The sequence below is a fragment of the Sceloporus occidentalis genome, unplaced genomic scaffold (genome assembly GCF_023333645.1).
Source record: "Sceloporus occidentalis isolate IW3139 unplaced genomic scaffold, rSceOcc1.0.p SCAF_6, whole genome shotgun sequence".
Lineage (NCBI taxonomy): Eukaryota > Metazoa > Chordata > Lepidosauria > Squamata > Phrynosomatidae > Sceloporus > Sceloporus occidentalis.
The window spans coordinates 18,937,374-18,957,851 of NW_028316986.1; the positions used below are offsets into that span (position 1 = coordinate 18,937,374).

Here is a 20,478-nt window from a genome sequence, read left to right on the forward strand (position 1 = left end):
TTCTCGGGACAGGTAAAGGGACAGGAGCCCTCTCTAGTTTTCAATCAGGCAACCCTAGCTGGGGCTCTAACTACTGTGTACCAATGTTTTGTGCCATCTCCAATGCTTGACAAAAAGCAGTCAAGCGCCACAAGACTGCTCAATACAGTGGACCCTCCATTTTCGCTGAGGTTAGGGACACAGGAGCCCTGTAAAAGTGGGAAATTAAAAAAAAAACACAATATTTTCTTTTAACCTGAGAGAACGCCTCTCTAGGAATCTCTAGGTCCTCAGGGCAATTCTGTGGTCAAGATCTGCCAGACATTGACCATGAAATTGTGCTGGAGGATCTACAAATGCCTAGAGAAGTATTCTCTCTAGGAATCGCTAGGTTTTCCAAAATGACTTTTGGCAGAAGTTGACAACAGCATCATGCTGGAAGACCTAGAGATTCCTTGAGAGAACATATTAATCATATATGTGACTAATCAAATCCGCAAACGTCAAAGCTACAAATGTGGAGGGTCAACTGTATGTGTACTCTGTCAGGACTGCTAGATTGAAAACTGGAGATGGTTTCTATACTTTTCATGGTTGTGTAAGGTGGGATACAGACTGCCCCTTTTGGGGAGCCTGCAGGCGCTGTAATCTCTGCCAGATCGAGGCCTGAGCAGCCACAGTGGCAGCCCCAGAGACCCCGATCTGCTGCTTTTCCAGGCCTCGGGGAAGCAGCAAAACACCGCTTCTCCCTGGCCTGGAAAGGGTTGTCCTTGGGGCTTCATGCCCCAGGACACCCCAGGGAGCCACTGCAGGGCCCCTTTCCCCACGGTTTTGTTCCCGCAGCCGTTTGGTGGCTGCGGGAATGAGGCACTCCCCAGGAAGGAGCTCCCTTTCGGAGCTCCTTCCAGCGCTGCTGAAAGGGCGCCACAAGCACCATGTAGTGGCGTGAGCACGCCACGCCCGCACCATGCTGTTTGGCTGCAGCATAGCCGTGACGTCATAATGCCAGCGCCCACGTACACAGGGCGCTGCCATTATCATGCCCCAGTTACGTGCTAGGGTTGTAGGGCTTCTGTAAAGGACGCCCTGAGGCAACCCTAGCACGTATCCAGGACGTGCTAAAGGGCCCGTCTAGGGCCTAAAATAGCAAGTTTCAGCAAATGTAACATCACTCAATCAGGTAAAAAACAGCACCTGCTGAAATTCCCTCTTCATTAAAGATATAAAAACTGTCTCCAGTTTTTACTCTGGCAAGCCTGAGACCTCTTTATACAGACATTCAAGGCTGCCTTTCTGCCCTATGGGGGAAAATAAACTACAGTGGGCCCTTGGTATATGTTGGTGTTTGCTTTCAGGATCCCCCATGGATACCCAAATCCATAGATGGCCAAGTTCCACTAAATACAGTGGCATAGTAAAATTGTGTCCCTTATATAAAATGGCAAAATCAAGGTTTGTTTATTGGAATTTATATATTTTTGGAATATTTTCAAGCCATGGATGGTTGAATCCATGGCTAGGAAGGGCCGACTGTACTGTCAAGCCTTCTCCAACAGGGTCAATATAGAGCAAAAGTGCAAGCCCTGAAGTCCTTATTTGTGCCTTTTGGTACCCCTGGATACCCTTGCAAGCTCTTGACTTTTAACTTTGAGCAGAGCATTTTTGGCCCTCAAAATGTATGAAAAGTCATCACACCCTCCCCTGGCTATGAACAGAACTTGAAGTGACACAACATTACCTCCAGTTTCAATGTGATGGTACAGTGAAGCCTGCCTGGTTAAAAAATGCCCTCCAGTGCAGTCATCCACCCAGGTAGCATTGTGTCTCTGTATGCAGATTGCAGAGAGACATTGGATTCCCCTCAGGAGCTCCATGCAATGATCGCTCCTGTCTCACATTTCCTCTGCTAAACTGATTGGTTGATATTTTCCTCATGTTTTAACACTGGAAGAGTCATTGCATTCCTCTCCCAAACTATTAATGTCTACAAAAATAAAATAAAATACCAGAAAGCACTCTAGATACAACAAATCCTGGTTCTTCTAGAGTTAAACCTTTTAAAATTGGGTCTTGCTGAAAGAAAGCTGGTCCGTTGCCTGGCAACTGCTGCATGGGATGCTACTGTCATTCACTGGATACTTCCCCAGAGAGTCAACCTTCTGCTCAGTGAAAACAGGTTATGATTGGGTGGAAATGACATCATGCCACTTGACGGGCACTCCAAATTGTTTGAAAGGCATGATTTAATGCAAGGACTTTTGAAATCAATTCTACAGAAACTTCTCATATTCTTTTAAATCAGCCCAATCCGGTGCTTTCTTGGCTATACTGTATTGCACTATAATTCCTGTCATTCCCAGCGAGCATCGCCAAGAGCTGCTTTCAGAGAAACCTTCCAAGTGATAGTGAACAGCCTAAAGCACAGTTCCTTCAATGGTATCATTCCCTATGCTTTTCTCCTAGGGATACTTATTTTAGCATATGCATCCAGAAATAGAACGGGGAAAGCTTTTCCCCCTTTCTATTATATATAACGTTCATATTTGTAGGGATGGAGGTCCAGGACTCAAAGAAGTGAAGGTCTTTAATGGAACTCAAACATGGCCTTGAATTTCAGGGTTGAGAATTCACAGCCTGCCTTCCTAGGCAGAACTTAATGGAAGCAGAATTTGGAATGTTACTTTCAAGATGTTTAAGCAGAATGATGTCTTGGAAGCTGTCGATAACTGGATTGTAATAGGATGATGCTCTGAAATCCAACACATCATCCCAGCACTGTTCAGTTATGGATATCTTAAACATGGCGTTCTATTCCTCCCTTTTAAAATTAACTTTTCAAGTTCTACTTGGAAATAGGGACCATTTAACTCAATGGGACACTATTTCAAAGTCAAGAGAAATAAGAACAAACTATAAGCTAAAGGTTCCCAGTAAAGGTGAAGAGAACTATAGGGTAATGGTCTAGAACAGTGATTCTGATTATCCAGATGTTTTGAACCTCAGCTTCCAGAAGCCTCAGCTGTCTTGATCAATGGTCTGAGATTTTGCAACCTGAAGTCCAAAATACCTGGAAGGCAAGAGTTTGGGAATCACTGATCTGGGAGCACACACAGAAACATCCAAATAAAGCTATATCCATTAATCCAAACACATTGTCCTATAAGGGTGCATCTACACTGTAGAAACAATGCAGTTTGACACTACTTTAACTTTATGTAGGATGGAGCTATGGCAGTTAAAGTGGTGTCAAATGGCACTCACGGTTTACAGGAATAAGTCTTTAGAGAGAAAAAACTGCAACCGTTACCTATTAAGAATTCAAAGGCATTCAAGAGTGTTATAAAACAAAGTTTATTTTGAAATACTTTATCATAATGAATTGCATCTCTTTGGTAAAAATAAACTCCATAAACATTTCAATTAATAGAGGTTAGCATACAAAAACTAAAATATCTGTAAAATTGTCTTTAAACCAGGTCAACTACTAAACTGGGCTTAGGGAATAAAGTGTTAGAATGATATTTGTCTACTGGCAGAGTTATTCTATGTAAGTCCAAGGGGTTTCATTATGCTATCTTTTCAGGACTGGAGATGGGGTAGAGAAACAACCTAATAGGAATCTTTAGAAGGAACTCTAGTTACTTTGATCCAAAAGCATTCTTACAATTCCACTTTTTAAATAAATAATAGTTACAATGAATTGGCAACAGTAAAAGGTTTCATATCACTATTAGATGGCAACATAATACTTTTAAATTAGGTACTTTAAATCTGGAAAAAAATGTACATTTCTAAAACAGACCTTTATTGGCACTGGCAGTTAAGTTGCAGAGAATGTGCTTTCTCCAAATAAATGGCAGGTACAATATTTAAAAAATAAGCTACTCTTCTTTTTCAATAAATATTTTGACTACTCCATTATTAGCATGGCAGGGTGTGCTTTGCTTTAACCAAAGCGTTTGCTTCAGCCAAACAAAGTAGCTGCAAACTGTGCAAGTTCAAAGTTGGGTTTTTTTCTTTAAAATATTGCCTGAAATTCTCACACAAGCTATAATTTAGCACTGGAATGCAAGAAAGATTTGTAAAGCATTGGCGTCAGTAGTTATCTCAAGAATGGGCAGGCCACTCTCGGAAACCTCTCCATGTTAATTTTAAGACTTGGACCAAATTCATTTAACCTTTCCCCCCTGCTGCCTTCTACCTGCTGCTAAACTGATGGTTTGACACAAATTCATTTAGAAATTAAGAAAACCCCCACAAGCTTTCAAAAATCACTTGAAAAGCAGGACCAGACTGTAAGCTTGAAACAGAATGACAACTACAAATGGCGTATCTGGTTCCATTTCTCTCCATTACACAACATAAGATCCGAATCTTGGACAAAGGATCTTCTCTGGATTATAAATCCCAGCACTATCCGATCAGCATAGCCAGTGGCTTCACTAGCTGGGGGACTGGAATCTAGAAAAGATAGTTTTCCATGGCTATGATCATTTCCCCACTCATGCTGGGCATGTTTACACAGGACAAATGCATTGGTTCCTCCCTGCGCTTGCGTCACCCTCTTTTTACAATGCAGGGTCAAAAGCCCGATTTGACTGCAGAATGTCTTCACTGTGGACAGTTCTGCAGTGAATCTGGGCCATCCCTGCATTAAAACAAAATTTAAAAACCCACCATTTGCTCCAGATCTTCCCAGAAAGTCCAGAACACTCCAGAATGATGTGGGTTGGATGTTTACTCAGCATCCCCTTGTGCTGACCATTGCCACTGCCACCACCACAGGTCATTCCCTCTGATGTGATAATAAGGCACCCAGCCATATGGTTGATACTGGGCACATCATCTTCAGCATCAGAGGGAGCAGGTGGCACAGCGGGAGAGGTGGATAGACAGCCACCCAGCGTTGCTCTCAAATGCACAGATAACGTGGGGAATTTGAGGCAAATCTGGGATCAGAATACTCCAGGGGCGGCCAGTGTAGACCTGCCCGCTGCCACCCACACTACCCTCTTGGTCAATTCAATGGAGATGGGAAACCCAAGAGCAAGCCATCCCGAACATTGCATGGGAGGAACTGGCATAGGGATGCCGTTGATTCAGCAGCCCATGACCAGCATAACGCCACCACTTATATGTTCATTGAAACAATAGCAACATTCGTTGCTACTGAATACCATTACCATTGTAATACTTTAATAACGCCTATGGTAGCCTTCTCCTCCTGTAAAAGAGCACGACACAACACCAAACACACCTACTCCCAGCTTTGTAGTTGTAGTTAAAAGAACAAGATTTCTTTATCCTTTTCACATGGATATAGGATGGACTTACTATTACCCTCTCCTCTCTTAATAAGCAAAACCAAAGAATAGTTGAAGGCAGAGTTCTAAGTTCAGAGAACAGTATGTGCTACAGTCATCTTGGGCCAATGCTACTGGAAGAAGAGGGAGATAGCATGACTGACAGCTCCTGAGACAAACTCCCTATAGATAGAAAGCTGGTGTCAGGAGCCAATGTAGCCTGATTGCAAGCACATTATTTTTCTATATGCAAGAATCATTCAGTCATAACATCCACTACCATCACTTTGAAGAAGTATAGTTCATGGAGGATTAGAGTGGAGGACAGGACCATACGCTCTTCCTGAAGACACAGATAATACTTTAGTTGAGGAAGGAAAAAAGGCATGTACTCTTAACAAGATGTTACTTCAGGTGTGACCTAAGGACTCCTAAAAGAGAAAATGGAAATCACTTCAGCTCTCTCTATGCTAAGTCCTTTTATATGGAAGAAGAGACCAAGTTGCAAACATGGACAGTCCAATATCTGAAAATGAAGCATCAACGAACAATTAGAAAACCATCCATAAAGGTACAGTTAGAAAAGTGCCCTCAATTTGGTGTTTGGGCTATCAAAGACTAAGTACATGCAAAAATGCATGGATATACACTCTGCCACCATCACAATCATACTCTCTACAAATATTGACCGCCTCTTGAAGTTGCTCATTTCAGAGTGTATGAATTCTGATTGGGAAGCGGGGCAATCTGCAACAAATTTCTGTCCCTTTTCAAAAAACACCAGTTTCATCTGGATGTGTCCCAACTACACCAGAACTAACCTGAAGTTAGTTGTGAGTCACTTCTGAAGACCTTACCAAAGAGGTAGATGGATGGATTTACACCGAGATGCAGAGAAGTTCACAACACTTCCCTATCTGTCTTGTTTAGCACTGGGAGATAAGAGTCTAAATTATTTCAGATTCTGGCCTTGCTAGATCTGGTGCTTTCTGGATGCCTTGGACCTCATCTCCCAGCATGGCCATCTGAAAGCCTCCAGTCTGAGTAAGGCTATATGCCAGAACAGATTCTGTGGACTCAGGCCACAGGAAGACACACACTTTTCTGTGCTACACCAGAGTTGTAAATGGAGATTGCTGAACCTCCCAAGTCTGAGAATTCAGAGAAAAGCAGCTCATTCATATAATGACCTAGAGCTGTTAGTACCAACTAATGTAAACCCAATGTATTAATGCAATTTACTTAAGTGCCAATTTGCCAAATTCCTCTTGATTCAATAGATCTGTTCTACTTGGGATTAACAAATAGATACAGACTGTTATGTTGGCTCCATAACAGCATAACTCATACGTAAAACCATACTAGGAATGGACGCAAGAGCTGTCGGACAAGAGAACTGCTTTGCAACAACATCAGGAACTTTCTGAGATACTCTATCCCTCTCTTCCACAATGCTTTTGGAAAGGGAATCAACCCTTCATAAGTTGTCCCTCAAGATACAACATACTCTACATATGACACAGAATGTAAAACTCTATAGACAGAAATGTTTTAGAATGGAGGAGCTTTGAGTGTGTGGACCTCATTTCTCATTATTCCACACTACAAAATGTTCTGTGCACTTCTTTCTGATGTGATAATATATGACATGCAGGGAAATTACTGGTTTTTAAAGCAAAAATATTACTTCACACCTGCAAGCAAAAGTGATCCAGTCCAGAACTGGACCACCATGTTCTTTGCAATATATAGCCCAGAACATCAGCACTGGGATCAGAAGTACAGCCCTTTCATTTGGACATTTAAGTGGTTCTATTCCTACTTTTATTGCTCTGCCCTTGGACATATGTAGGGAGAGAGGGGAGGATAAAGAAACATAACTGGGGAAGTTAACAAGTCAGTGTTAACAAGTACTACATATTTTCTAGTACAAGGGTGATCACAAGACACTTCACTAATAATGGGAAGACACAAGCTGCTCATACACCAAATTCTGCTGGGAACAAAGAGACTGTAAATAGAATGTTTAGTATGTAAAACAATGTCCGATTTAAAACAAGATCAATCAAAAAAGACCTGGGGGAAAGTAACCCCCTTTTTAAAATCTGACTGGTTTTAACCAGATCTGAATTCAGTTCAAATAGGGGAAATCCCTTTTTGGATTCCAGTTCCCCAAATGCCCCCCACAGCCTCAAAAATGGTCATGCTGACTGGAGGAGACTGGGAGTTGTAGTCCAAAGCAATTTCTCCAGGCTGATTTAGTGATTGTCCACTTTCAAAAGATATGCCAGATCAAAGGAGTACTGTAATGTTTTTTTCTTAAGACGGCTCTGTTGTCTGCATTGCTACAAAAACAAATTCCACACCACATAAAAAAGTTACTAAATACATATAGGGGACAAATGTTAAATGGAGAGGACAATTCTTGACCAGCAACACAACATACAGGACTTAAAATGCGCATACACACTTACTATACAGGCTTGTTGATTTGCAAGAAGTGAATTCACATTAAATTCCCATGCTGCAGGTGCTCAGGACCTCTTCACTTAAGGGAGTAAGTAGACTTACAAGTCATGCTCATGGCAAAAACCATGATATGGTAAAGACATGCAACTAGAGCCATTCACAAGTTCGGACATGTCCTTTTCTTCCTTTGCATTTCTGTTCAATCATATGTAGTCTCTTTTCAAATTGACTGTTTTGTGAACCAGTTCTATCCAAAAACACAAATATATTAAGCTACTGGGTGCCAAGTTGTTATTTTGTTGCTCCCATTTGCTTTAGTCAGATTATCAGGAAATAAACTTTTTTTAAAATGAAACTCCAAGAATCCTTTGCCTCCTTTCTGATTGATTCTGGAAGTTTGGGTCCAAAAAGTAACTTCCCTGAGCACTGGTATTGCTTACTTTTCTGCAAAAAGCAACAAGTATAATAAAAAATAAGACACAGGTGTTCTTGAAAATTTAGATGAAGAGGCTTAAACAGTTCCCTTGCCAGGAAATTCTACTTGGCTAAAAATTATTCCAAGAGGAGCAGGCCCTGAACACCAGCTATTAGTGAGAGGAAATATTTTTATGGCACCACAACTGTGCAGCAATCCACCCAAACACCCTTGTTGTCACACTTTTAAACTGCAAATAAAAACATATTTAATGAAGCATTTTCAATTGTGGATTCAGCTTCATTTTTATATTACTTTGCCAGAACATAAACCAATTGCTTGGGCATTTAACAAAAAACTAAAATCTAGAAATGTTAAAACCAAACCATACAGTATTGTTGTCTAACTTGGGAGTGGGTAGTTGCATCAGTCCTTCCCATGCTGGCTTGTTGCTGAACATTTGGGAAGCAAAACCACAACAGAAAAGTCACACGAAAAGGCAAACTGGGTTTTTGGCCAAACCATCTGAGCCTCCCGGGCTGAGAAGAGCAAAAGCAGGCGACACACAGAACAAGCACCATTTGTGTTTAAACTTTACACCAGAGTAAATTGTGTATAAACAGGTGAACGTGCAAACAGCCATGCATTAAAGTTTTGTTTTGTTTGTCTAGAAACTAGCATAGTGTACAACGTAGAGGCATTTACAGTTTGCTATCATTTTAACAAAGGTTTTGCTCCAAAACACTAAAAATGGTACATGGACCCTTCCCGACACGAGGTGAATCTCTGCCAACATTACGCAACAGATGGTATTTGGGATCCAGCAGGCACACCATGTGTGGCTTCACTGGACTGTGGCACTGGACCTCTACAAAATGACTACATGAATGACTGCAGTGGAAGAGCTGACACAGATGTAAGGAGGCAGCATTCAAGAAAATGAAAACTCTGATCATCTACTACAATGGGATGTGATAGCCAAATTTAGTGGATCCACGGGGCAATTTGAGAAGGGGGCAGCTTCTGCTACAGGCCAAACACCTCTCCCTGGCACCTCTTTTGGCTATCTAATGGCAAATAGAAATTGATCCCCCCCCCCCCCCCGCTTTAGAAAACAGAATATTTAAGAGAGCAACGGGACTTGTTTCTCAAGCAGCTTCCAGGACCACAATTACCTTCTAAAAATATCCAAACATCCTTTGTAGATCTTGTTGCTACACTACCAAAATCAGATTGTGGATTGGGAACCACCTCACCACAAAAGTGCCTGAGGGTCACATTCAGCCTGCATGTTGCCTGCACTACAGGGATGGAAGACCTGTTGCTCTTCAGATTTTGTTGCACTACAACTCCCATCATCCCTTGGCACTGGCTAGGGCTGAGAAGAGCTGCAGTGCTATCAAATCTGTGGAAGGTCACACATTCCTCATTCTCCCCAGCTACTCTGTTATCAAGTTTTATGCCACCATTAAAACATTTCACTTCATTCTACTAAGGACTAAAATGGAACTTGGTCTTCTTCACTGATTTCCTTACCAATACAGATAAGATTTGCTTAACTGGACGAGCATGACCTCCCTTTCATACACAACCTTTTTTAAAAACGGAAAGAAGTGTAAAAAGCATAAATGTTACTTATTCTACATGGATTGGTGGAGCAGCTTGTGTTTACACAAGCTGCCCAATCAAACCAAGCAGAATAAGCAACATTTATGCTTTAGTCACCAAATGGAGCCTTTTCACACTACACAATCAGAGCACTATGAGTCCACTTTTAACTGCCCTGGTTCTATCCTTTGGAATCCTGGGATTTGTATTTAGGGAGGGGTATGTAGATTTCTCAGCCAGAAAATTATAGTTCCTCATCCAGCTACAACCCCAGGTTTCCATAGGATATGGTCATAACAGTTGAAGTGCAATCATAGTGCTATAATTGTGTAGTGTGAATGAAGCCATAGTATTTTTAGTCATTCTGAGAACTACAGAACTGCCCCAACTCACTACTTGGAGACATTTCCCATGGAAGCATCCGCTGAAAGAAACAGGAATTGTGTAACTAAGAACACTGCTATGCTCTTCTTTGAAAGACATTTCAGTGGGATGCACCCAGGACAATTTCTCAACCTTTCGTCCTCCAGATGTTTCTGACTTCTGCTCTCAGAAACCATGACTATTGGCCATGCTGGCTGAGGCTCCTGGGAACTGGAGTCCAAAATGTCTGAAGTGTCTAAGAGCCACTATTCAAGGGGTCAGTTCTATTTGTGAAACCTGCTAGCAATGGCACTGGGGGAGATTGGTCTGTTTAGATCAGGGTTGGAAATTGTACAGCCTTCCAGATGCTGCTGGACTTCAACTCCCAACATCCCTTGCCTGCATTGTCAGTGTGAGGAATGTTGGGAATTCTAGGCTGGGCAGGCCACAAAATTGTCATTCTCAGTTGGAACCTGTTTGTTCCAATCAATGCTTTTTGTCATACTACAATCGGGAAGAGGCAGAAACAAAATAGTTTGATGCCACTTTAAGTGTCATGGCTCCATGCTATGGAATCCTGGGATTTCTAGTTTGGTCAGGTATACAACCTGGTTTGTCAGAGAGGTATGGAACCTCACCAAACTACAAATCCCAGGAACCTGTAAGAATAACAGTCATGGCAGTTAAGGTGGAGTCAAGTTGCTTTATTTCTGCAGAGTGGATACACCCTGAGTATGTGGAAGCAGTCCCTGTGAGGTCCCTTCCCATCACAAAAAAACCCCATCATTACAAACAATAGGTACAAGGAAAGAACTGTTTTGGTCAGTACAGTTTTCTATGATCTGCAGGCTATCCATCTAACCAGCAAACATGATTCCTTCTTTTACCTGCATAGTAGCACCCAGTACAGCAGGTATCTTAGAAAAGCCAAGAACATACACATAAGGTCATATCTTCTGGCATATGGAGATAGATAAACTGTATTTTCTCAGATGATGCACACATGAGGCATCAACTCTTACAGAGAACACTGTGTGTAAAGATGAGAGGCCTCCAAGCCTACATCTGAACCCATTCAAGACATCTCACAGCAACAGGCATTCTTTTACCATTTCCTTGTGTTTACATTTTCTACATACTATGATAACACTGTTGCACACAATCATGGCACGGCTCCCACAGAATCTGGCAAGAAGAAATTGTCAGTATCAACACTGCACAGTTGCATCAGTCCTTCCCATGCTGACTTGTAGCTGAACATTTGGGAAGCAAAACCATAACAGAAAAGCCTCTAAAAAAAGGCAAACTGGGGTTTTGGCCAATCCATCTGAGCATCCGGGCTGAGAAGACACACAGTATTGCACAGAAAGCGCGATATCAACACTGCATAGTTATAGAAATTTGATACCACTTTAATTGTCATGGTTCCATATTACAGAACTTGGGATTTGTGGTTTCCTGGGAGATTTAAAATCCCATGTTAAGAGAGCTCTAATCAACTCCCCTTAACCAGAGCACAGGATTCTCTAGAAGAGTATACAAGTATCTCACTAAACTAGAGATCCCAAGATTCATAGGATGGAGCCACGACAGATAAGTGTTACCAAACTACTATAATAGTGTTTGTGCATGTCATACTATTGCTGAACTAACCAATGTAAGAGAAAGATTCCATTCTGTCCATACCAAATCCATTCCTAGTCAGAATTTCATCCCATGTCTCTCCTGTCCAAGAAAGATGGAGACTGATAGGAATTTTCAGCATCATGTATTTTCTAAGTTCCATTTAAGTTTTGTGTATGTGTATACACACATGCACAGATATTTAAACAGTATCCTTTAGAACTGTATATTGTATTCCACGGGTGAAAATCATATGGCCCTCTCAGTGTTGTCGGACTGCAACCTCCAAGATTCCTCACCACTTGTTATGCTGGTTAGGGTTGATGGTATTTGCAGTCCTGCTGTGTACTGACTTTCAAAGGTCACTAGGTTAATATAGCAAAATGATGAAGCATACAATTAGAGATGGAGGTCTAGTGTTCCAAGTGGCATTAAGCATCCATTCAAAAAGCTGTCTTTGCAAAGCCTATCAGGCAGTACATCTATTCAGAACTGGAATGCAGGTGGGGCTCACAAGGTAGCAAGTTCCAATACAAGATGAAGATTCCTGCAAAGAGAACACTAGATGGCTGGGAGAAGGGCAAGTCAGAAACTTTTGCCTAATAATCTAGAATTCTAGCTCTCTCTCTGTCTGTTTGTTTCATAGAGAACAATGCAGAAACAAGCGAGTCTTCACCTGCAGCATGTAATGGTACAAACCAGAACAGATATACTGTATGAGCTACTTCAACCTAAAAGAGACAAAAATCAATCATCATTACATTATGCTCTATGTAAAACATATAAGTACAGGTTCTCTTTATGATTCCACAGCCAATATTTTTCACTTAACTGGGGTATTAAGACAACAAGAAGGGCTGAGGTATTATGATAGCAAGAAGAATTTGCAAATTAATTTCTGTGTTGTAGATATAAGAGCTAATCATTTTTCTCCTCATAAGGGCCACCCAAAAGAAAGCAAGAACCAGCTCCTTACTTTGTCCTACAATTAGGATATTTTAGAGTGAGAGCAAAGATGAACCACTCAAGATGAAAATCTCAAAAATATCTTAAGTTTGGATCTTATACTTCTTCCACCCATCCCATTTTATAATTGCAGGGATCAGTCTGTAAATGATCCATGATGGCAGTGTTATAGCACTAAAGCATTCACAGACTCTTATACATGAGAAAATTATATAATGATAGGAGACAAAGCTAGGTGGGGATAAAAACCATTAAAACTTTGCCATTACTTGTACTAGAATATAAGATGTTGCCCAAACCTGCAACCGCACATACGTTTTATATCACAACATATGCTGAGCCTGTAATAAATTAAGGGTGGAGTAAAGGAATTGTGGCTTCTGATTCCCTCAGGCTCACCTGATGCTTGTGTACTAGACGACAGACTGGAAGAGGAGACAATGGGTTAAAGCAAACACCAATCCTTAATTTAGTTCAGAGATTGAATTTAGTTGGGGCTCAAAGGTCTCACTCATTTCACTTGCTCTCTAGGTAGGATTCAAAGATATAGCTGTGTTAGTCTGTAGAATCATTATGTAGCGAGATCTTGTAGCACCTTTGAGAGGAACTGAATGCTGTCAACTTCTTTCTTTCTTTCTTTCTTTCTTTCTTTCTTTCTGTTAGTCTCAAATGTGCTACAAGATCTCTCTTTAGGTAGGAATTTTTCTAGTTTAATGTTGCAGACTTTAAACATAGGAATTTGTTACATAGGAATTTGTCTAGGGCAAACAACTGATTCTACTCCAGATGTTATCAGACTGTAGCTCCCAACCATCCTAAACCAACAGTGAGGGAATATGGGAGCTGCAGTCCATCAGCATCTGGAAAGCGTCAAGTTGTCCTCCCTTGATTTAGCCCAATTTATTAAGGTCAAATCTAATTGATCTCTACTACCTGATCTTGAAAGCTCTAGCAGAATGAGTTTTCATGTGTACACTGCAACACATTGTCCTTTTCCTCTCAGTATTTAAACCTTAAAATGTGTGAGAGAAACTCCACATTAGACTTGATAGAGAAGTCTGTTCCAATACTTGACATACAAACATCTAGTGAGCCTGTATGCAGGACAGGCTTACTGAGACATAGGGTACATTCCCACTGTGTGTACACTCTACAGTGAGAGGCTCCACACACAAAGATAATACATCTCCCAATCTCCATTTCATTCAATGAGCTTTACAAGACCTTCATTCACATCACCTGATACAGACAAGGACACCTATGTGAATCCAAATGCTCCACCAATACATTTAGAATATTCAACTTGGTTAAAATTATTAGGGAGCATAGGGAGGATAGGGAGGCATTCCATTTTCCTCACTCCCAATTCTGCACAACCTCAAGTCATCCTTCCAAACCATCTAAAAACCACCATGCTTACAAGGGGGGGGGGGGGAAATAAATTAAAATAAAAAACAATTTTGTAAAAGTATAATCTGCAAAAAACAAACAGACTAACCAACAAAACAGTCCTTTTATGGCTTTGATCTCCTTTGTGAAGGGCAAAAAAGTAGAGGAGTATTGCCACACTGAAAAATAAAAAAAATATGCATTTAAATCTATCAGCAGACACAGCCTTTCATGCCATGTCACTATTTGTTCTCTTTCGTTTGTGGCTATGGGTCTTTGCAGTACTTATTAGGGAACCTAGACATGTGCTGATGCCAGCGAGGTGAAGCAGAGACCCTGCCGCCTCTTTCAGTTCCTCGTCAATCTCTTGGCACAATTCCTCCAGGGCTTTCTGGCAGGGTTGCGCCTTCTCTAAAGCCCCACTGCATGGCTGTGAGGTGTAACCGCTATCTGCCAGGGGATCATCATCATCATCCTCTTCCTCCTCCTCATCTTCATTGTCATCACCCTCGGTGTCCACTTCACTGTGGAATCCTTCGCTGCCATCGCTGCCCGTTCGGCTGGTTTCTGAGACAAAATCGTATACCTCATCGATGGAGGATAGGGAAGACATGCTGGATAGTGATGCACAGCGCTGTGAGGCCACACCACTGGCGCTGTAGTTGTGATCCGCCTTGGGGTCGACACTGGAGACCACCAAATCGTTCTCATCCTGGTTTGCCAACCCATGGTTGAGGAATGTACTGCCATAATTCCGCTTTTTGGAGAGCCTGAGAGGCTGTGGCTTCTCACCTGCGGAAAAGGGAGCATCTTATTAGAACCTGGGATAAACAATCACTGGAGTGAAAGTAAGGAGGCAGAGCCTGCAAAAGCTATAGAGCTCATAATCCCCCCCGCTAGCAGTTTTATCCAAGAAAAAAAGATTCCTTCTACTGACACTGAAGGCAACTTAGAAGTATCAAACTAAGGGACTGAACAGACAGGCCAAAATAAAGCTGCTTTGGGTCACTTTAGAAGTGTGCTGTTTAAAAGACGCCTAAGAGGCTGGAAGCCACGCCATAGCCACTCTCCAGTCCTAAGGACTGGTGTGCAGCTTTGGCGCAGCTTCTGATCTCTTAAAATGCGTGTATCATTTAAACAGCATACCTCCAAAGTGACCCGAAGCAGCTTTATTTTGGCCTGTCTGTTTGGGCCCTAAGATTGCTCACATAAATCCCTTATTCTAAACATTTCTCCTTGTGTTTCCGTCTCTTGAAAATTTAATTGGCTTAAAAAGAATAAGGAGCTTATGTGGTCACAATGTACATGTTTACCTGCGAGTAAGCTATATTGAGGAAAATGAGACTTTTTTTGCAAAGCAAGCATGCACTAAATCTGGCTGCACTTGTATTTTGTTTCACTAGCCAAACACCTAAGAGAAATCTTACAATTAGAAAGAAAGGAACTCTATTGAGTGTTTTTCTTTTCTGTCAAACTGTTCATTGTTTTGGCTCATGCGTAACTTCTCAGAATTTACACTTGAAATGTATTTTAAAAACAGCAGCATTTTAAAGGGAAAAGGGGTTACAAAATACAATGCATTTACAGTTTAAAATGCCTTCTTCGATGGAAGTATTCAAAAGCATCATGGCAGTAGCAGCATCTATATCAGAATCTGCAAAGGAAAAAGAAAAATAAGCAACATATCAAGATTTCATCTTGATAGTGCATTACACACACAAAAAAATCAGGCTAACAAATGAGGTAAAGTAAGGTGCTTGGCCAAGTGTAACTAGTCAGAATTACAGCCTTAAGAATTTGAACACTGTTCTCACAAATTCAAGGTCAAAGATACAGATATACAGACTCTCCAGAACAGGGCCATGAGCCCTGCTCAGATCACTAGAAATTGGAAAAGCAAATTAAAAATGGATGAGCAGGATCCCTGCTTGGCACCCAAGTTTCCTGTAAGAGTTTAGTTACTTTATTACCAAGTTGGAAGGAAGAGCTGTCAACTGTAGAAAAGGCTGGGGAACAGCACAGAAAGAGGAAACACAGACCAAGTAGCTTGAAAAACATAAATAATAAATGGGAAGTAGATTAAGATTTGGATGAATCATGACTGCCTTTGAGGTTGTAAAAAAGAGATGAAAACAAGATTCAAGTTCAGACTAAACAAAGGCAAGAAATGGGACGGGGGTCCCTGCAAAATGGCTGGAGGAGAGAAAGAAATATTTTTAATATGTCAGACTAGGGAACATGTGACCCTCTATACCTCTAGATTTTGTTGGACTGTAACTGCCATGATTCCACACCACTTGCTATACGGGTGAGGTATGATGGAAGTTACAGTCCAACAGCAATCTGAAGAGCCACTAATTCCCCATGCTTGTCATGCTACAAGACTATGACAATAATTCCATAAGTATTTATTCTCAGATAAGGCCAAAAGCAGGCTTACTATTCAACATAAAGAAAACAAAAATAATAACCATAGATCATCTACATAAATTCAACCAAGACAATGAGAAAACTGAAACAGTTAAAGAGTTCCCATACCTTGGATCAAACACTGAACAGAATGGACACTGCAGCCAAGAAATCAGAAAAAAAACCTAGGAATGGGAAGGGCAGCTATGAAAGAACTAGATAAGATACTAAAGAATTAAGATATATAACTGATCACTAAAGTTAGAATCATCCAAGTCATTGTATTCCCTATCATCATGTATGGATGGGAGAGCTGGACAGTGAAAAAAAGCAGATAAAAAGAAAATAATCTCATTTGAGATCTGGTGTTGGAGAAGAGTTGGATACAGCCAAAAAAGACAAACAAATGGATTCTTGAACAGATAAAGCCAAAACTCTCCCTGGAAGTCAAGATAACTAAACTGAGGCTGTCATACCTTGGCCACATCATGAGACGACATGACTCATTAGAAAAGACAGTAATACTAGCAAAGTTAGTAGAAAGAGAGGAAGACTGCATACCAGATGGATAGATTCAATCAGGAAGGTGACAGGTCTGATTTTGCAGGACCTAAGCAGAGCAGTGTAGGTCTTACACATGTCTCATTCACAGGGTCGCCATGAATCGGGACCAACTTGAGGGTAGTTAACAACAACAAAGGTGAAAGGAATGAAGGGGACTTCCAAATAAATATGGATCATATGATGAGATCAAGGATGGAGAATGGCTTTCTTTCTCAGCACCAGAGCCAAATAAACCTTACTAGGCTGTAGTACAATACACATACGTCTCCACTCAAACCATAAGGTCTGTATGTGGCTCTTCTTTTACCTGTGAAATAGGTTGAGCTGAGGACAGTTGACTGGCCCAGGGTTATCTTGTGAGTTTCATGGCCAAGTGTGGATTTGAACTTTGGTCTTCTCAGTCCTAGTCCAATACTCTATTAATTATTTATTTGACTTATACCCCACCTTTCTCCATACAGGATCCAAAGATCCTAGATGCCCTACCATACTGACTCTCACAACTACAGTCAGCTCTCTGTATTCATGGATTCTTTATCCATGGATTCAACCATCCATGGCTTGGAGGTTTCTCAGCCCTTCCCTGAGGCTGAGAAAGTCACCCAGTGGATTTGTCTGCCCAAGCAGGGATTCAAACCCTGGTTTCCCATACCACAGGTACTCTCACAACTATAGACTGCCACAAATGAGAATATGACTTCAACCCAAAATTTGGACATAGCATTTGTTCTGGACTATGAAAGGAAACATATTCCTTAATACAAAGGAGAGCTAAATATTAGGCAGTGGATGTCACCACACTTACCTTTAACAGATCGACTCTGACTTTGTTTCAGAACTGAGGTTAAGTAGCAAGGAGACGAGGAACCACTGAAAGAGAGGAAAAAGAATCCTAACATTTACACTTGCTTTTATTAATTTCTCTATTTAACTTTGAGCCCCATTATCTCCCAGACTGGGACTCACAACTGATCAAAACAATTAAATTCAAAACCAAAATCAACTTTTACATTAAAACTTCATTCCAGAGTGATAATATTAAAACACAATTCAGTTAAAATCAGTTGTAAAATAGAATTTTAAAAAAATCATCAGACTCAGCTGATAAAAATGAGACTCACTTCTGTTCTAACCATATTGACATTTGAAATCACAGTGAATTCAAAATGGCAGTGTTTCTCTTGCACTGGAAATTACATACTGTAACAAGTGAAACTACTCAAGCTGGTAAACAGAGAATCAGTTTCCAAACTTTCCTAGACCTTGTCCACATGGGCCAAATAACATTCACTCCAGTTCCTTAAAGTATGTACAACGCACCCGCGCCATACTCGGGTGTGCCATACGCGGCTTGAGCATATGCGCTCAAGCCACGGGGCGCGGGGCAGAAGGAGCGGCGTGTCCCATTCAATTGAATGGGCGTGCGCGCCCGTTGCACCCCACGCGCCACCGCAGCCGCCGCGCACGAGTCCCATTGGAAACAATGGGTCTCAAGCATAGGCGGAATTTGCCTTACGTGGCAGGATCCGGAACGGATCCCCGCGTAAGGCAAGGACGCACCGTATACTTTAAAACTCACTGTTCTGATGTTCATGGAAGATCCAGAACCCTCTGTTGCAATGCCAGTAGCTGTTCACACGCATGTCCTGCTGTATTGCCTGGCGCCACCTCAGCTGGTGTGAATTGCTCGGTCTGAAGTCAGAACAAAGTGCCCAGCCAGAATAAGATGCTGGACACCTTATTCTGATCTCAGAGCAACCAACTCACGCCAGCAGCAGTAGAGCCAAGCTGCACAGCAAAACACGGGGGCAAACAGTTGCCAGTATTGGAAGGAAGTGCCCAAGATAATGGGAGACATCAGGTCAATTCAGGACCAGAATACTCTGAACTGCTCCCCGATTCTGGCCATCTGGACCTAGAAATACTGTTCAGACATTTTTTTTAGAAATGCACCTAGCTGGACTATTCCCATACATTTCACTGCCTGAAACAATGGAGAGAATGGCACCCCTCCTATTTACAGAAGGTGACTAAATTGGTGGTGGGACCTCACTTTACCATAGAGTCTGCCACCACTTCTGAGGGAAGCAGATCAGTTTAGAGGGTACAAGACAAGTTCTGTGGACACAAAGATTTGATGTCCAAGAGAGGGGAACAACCAGGGGCTTAGAAGGTTACTCCTGGTTCCCCCTACTCTGAATCTGCTGCTGGAGGTGTCTGCCTCATTCTCCCAAATGATAGAGCTGGCTATGACACCAAGGTTTTAAAAATGTGCATCTCAGCAATGAAAGTAGGACAAAGGAGTGTTTTTTTTAAAAATTCTGATAAACACCCCAAAGGATGTTTGAAAAATATCTTCTTATCTTATCTTCATTATTACTAACTTTTATGAATCTGATCAATTTTAACTTATCAACCTTATTGATCAGAGTGAAACTGAGACATGATTGTAGCTCCCATTAAGAAGGCCACAGTTCAATGGTGGGAAATGCACCACAATTCCACTAAAAAAAATTAAAACAACTCATGACGTAGGTGACGTGAATAGACCACAGAGAAAGTGTTATCCATCAGAACAGACAAGACTAGGGGGATAAATACCCTCATCTGGTATAAGGCAGCTTCCTACATTCATTGACTCTAGCTTCAGGTCTTCCTAATCCTGAGTACTAAGGCTTTGTCTGCACTGGCCAGGACATTCCAGGGCCAGCTCAGAGTATCCTGGCCCCGACTTCCCTATTATCTGTTCCCATGTCAGAGCGGCTTTCTGCACAAGTGCCCCACTGAGCCACCTGGTTAATGCACTGCCACCATGGGTTGTTCGCTTCTAAGGTCAAAACAAGGTGTCCAATGAAGACCACACGTCTGGGTGCCTTGTTCTGAACTCAGATTGGGTGACTGGTGATAACAGCGAGTGTACACGGCGGTTCAATGAGACATGTGTGCAGACAGTTGACCTGGCATGGGAACTGAGGGCCCTAGATTTTCCTGGAAGATCTGGAATAACACGTAAGTTTTTAAAAACTGTTTTAAGGGTATTATACCCTGGTTCTAGACCTGCTGGATGTTGTCCTGACTGTTTGCACCAGAAGCGAGGTTCGGATTGTGCATTGTCCAAATAGGATACTGCCAGAACAGGAATGAAACAGATGTTTTAGCTTGTGCAGACAAAGCCAACAACCTTTCTAAATGAGCCACTGCACAGCAACTTTGTGCTCTTAACTTGCCATTCCTTTTTTCAGGCCCAGAGTTACTCTTGTCCTTTCATTCCATCTTGTTCTGAATCTAAATAATTAAATCTGACTTTAGTCTGCAGCCCTAACCAAACACTGACACAAGCTTTGAAAAAGCCCCTTCAGAAACACCAGAAACGTTCTCATGCAAATGTTT

At 41.6% G+C, this 20,478-nt stretch overlaps 1 protein-coding gene across 2 annotated transcripts in view; it reads right to left on the reverse strand.

The window, feature by feature from the left end:
* Positions 1-3,366: 3,366 nt before the first annotated feature.
* The window catches only part of LOC149310450 (forkhead box protein N2-like), a 70,969-nt gene continuing 53,857 nt past the window's right edge, over positions 3,367-20,478 (reverse strand). For both annotated transcript variants that reach the window (XM_089528971.1, XM_089528972.1), the window contains exons 4-6: positions 17,894-17,958; positions 15,701-15,769; positions 3,367-14,907 (exon numbers count right to left, since the gene is read on the reverse strand). In XM_089528971.1, the coding sequence (XP_089385097.1) occupies positions 14,345-14,907; positions 15,701-15,769; positions 17,894-17,958 (697 nt within the window). In that variant the 3' untranslated portion in view covers positions 3,367-14,344. The remainder of the gene's footprint in view (positions 14,908-15,700; positions 15,770-17,893; positions 17,959-20,478) is intronic.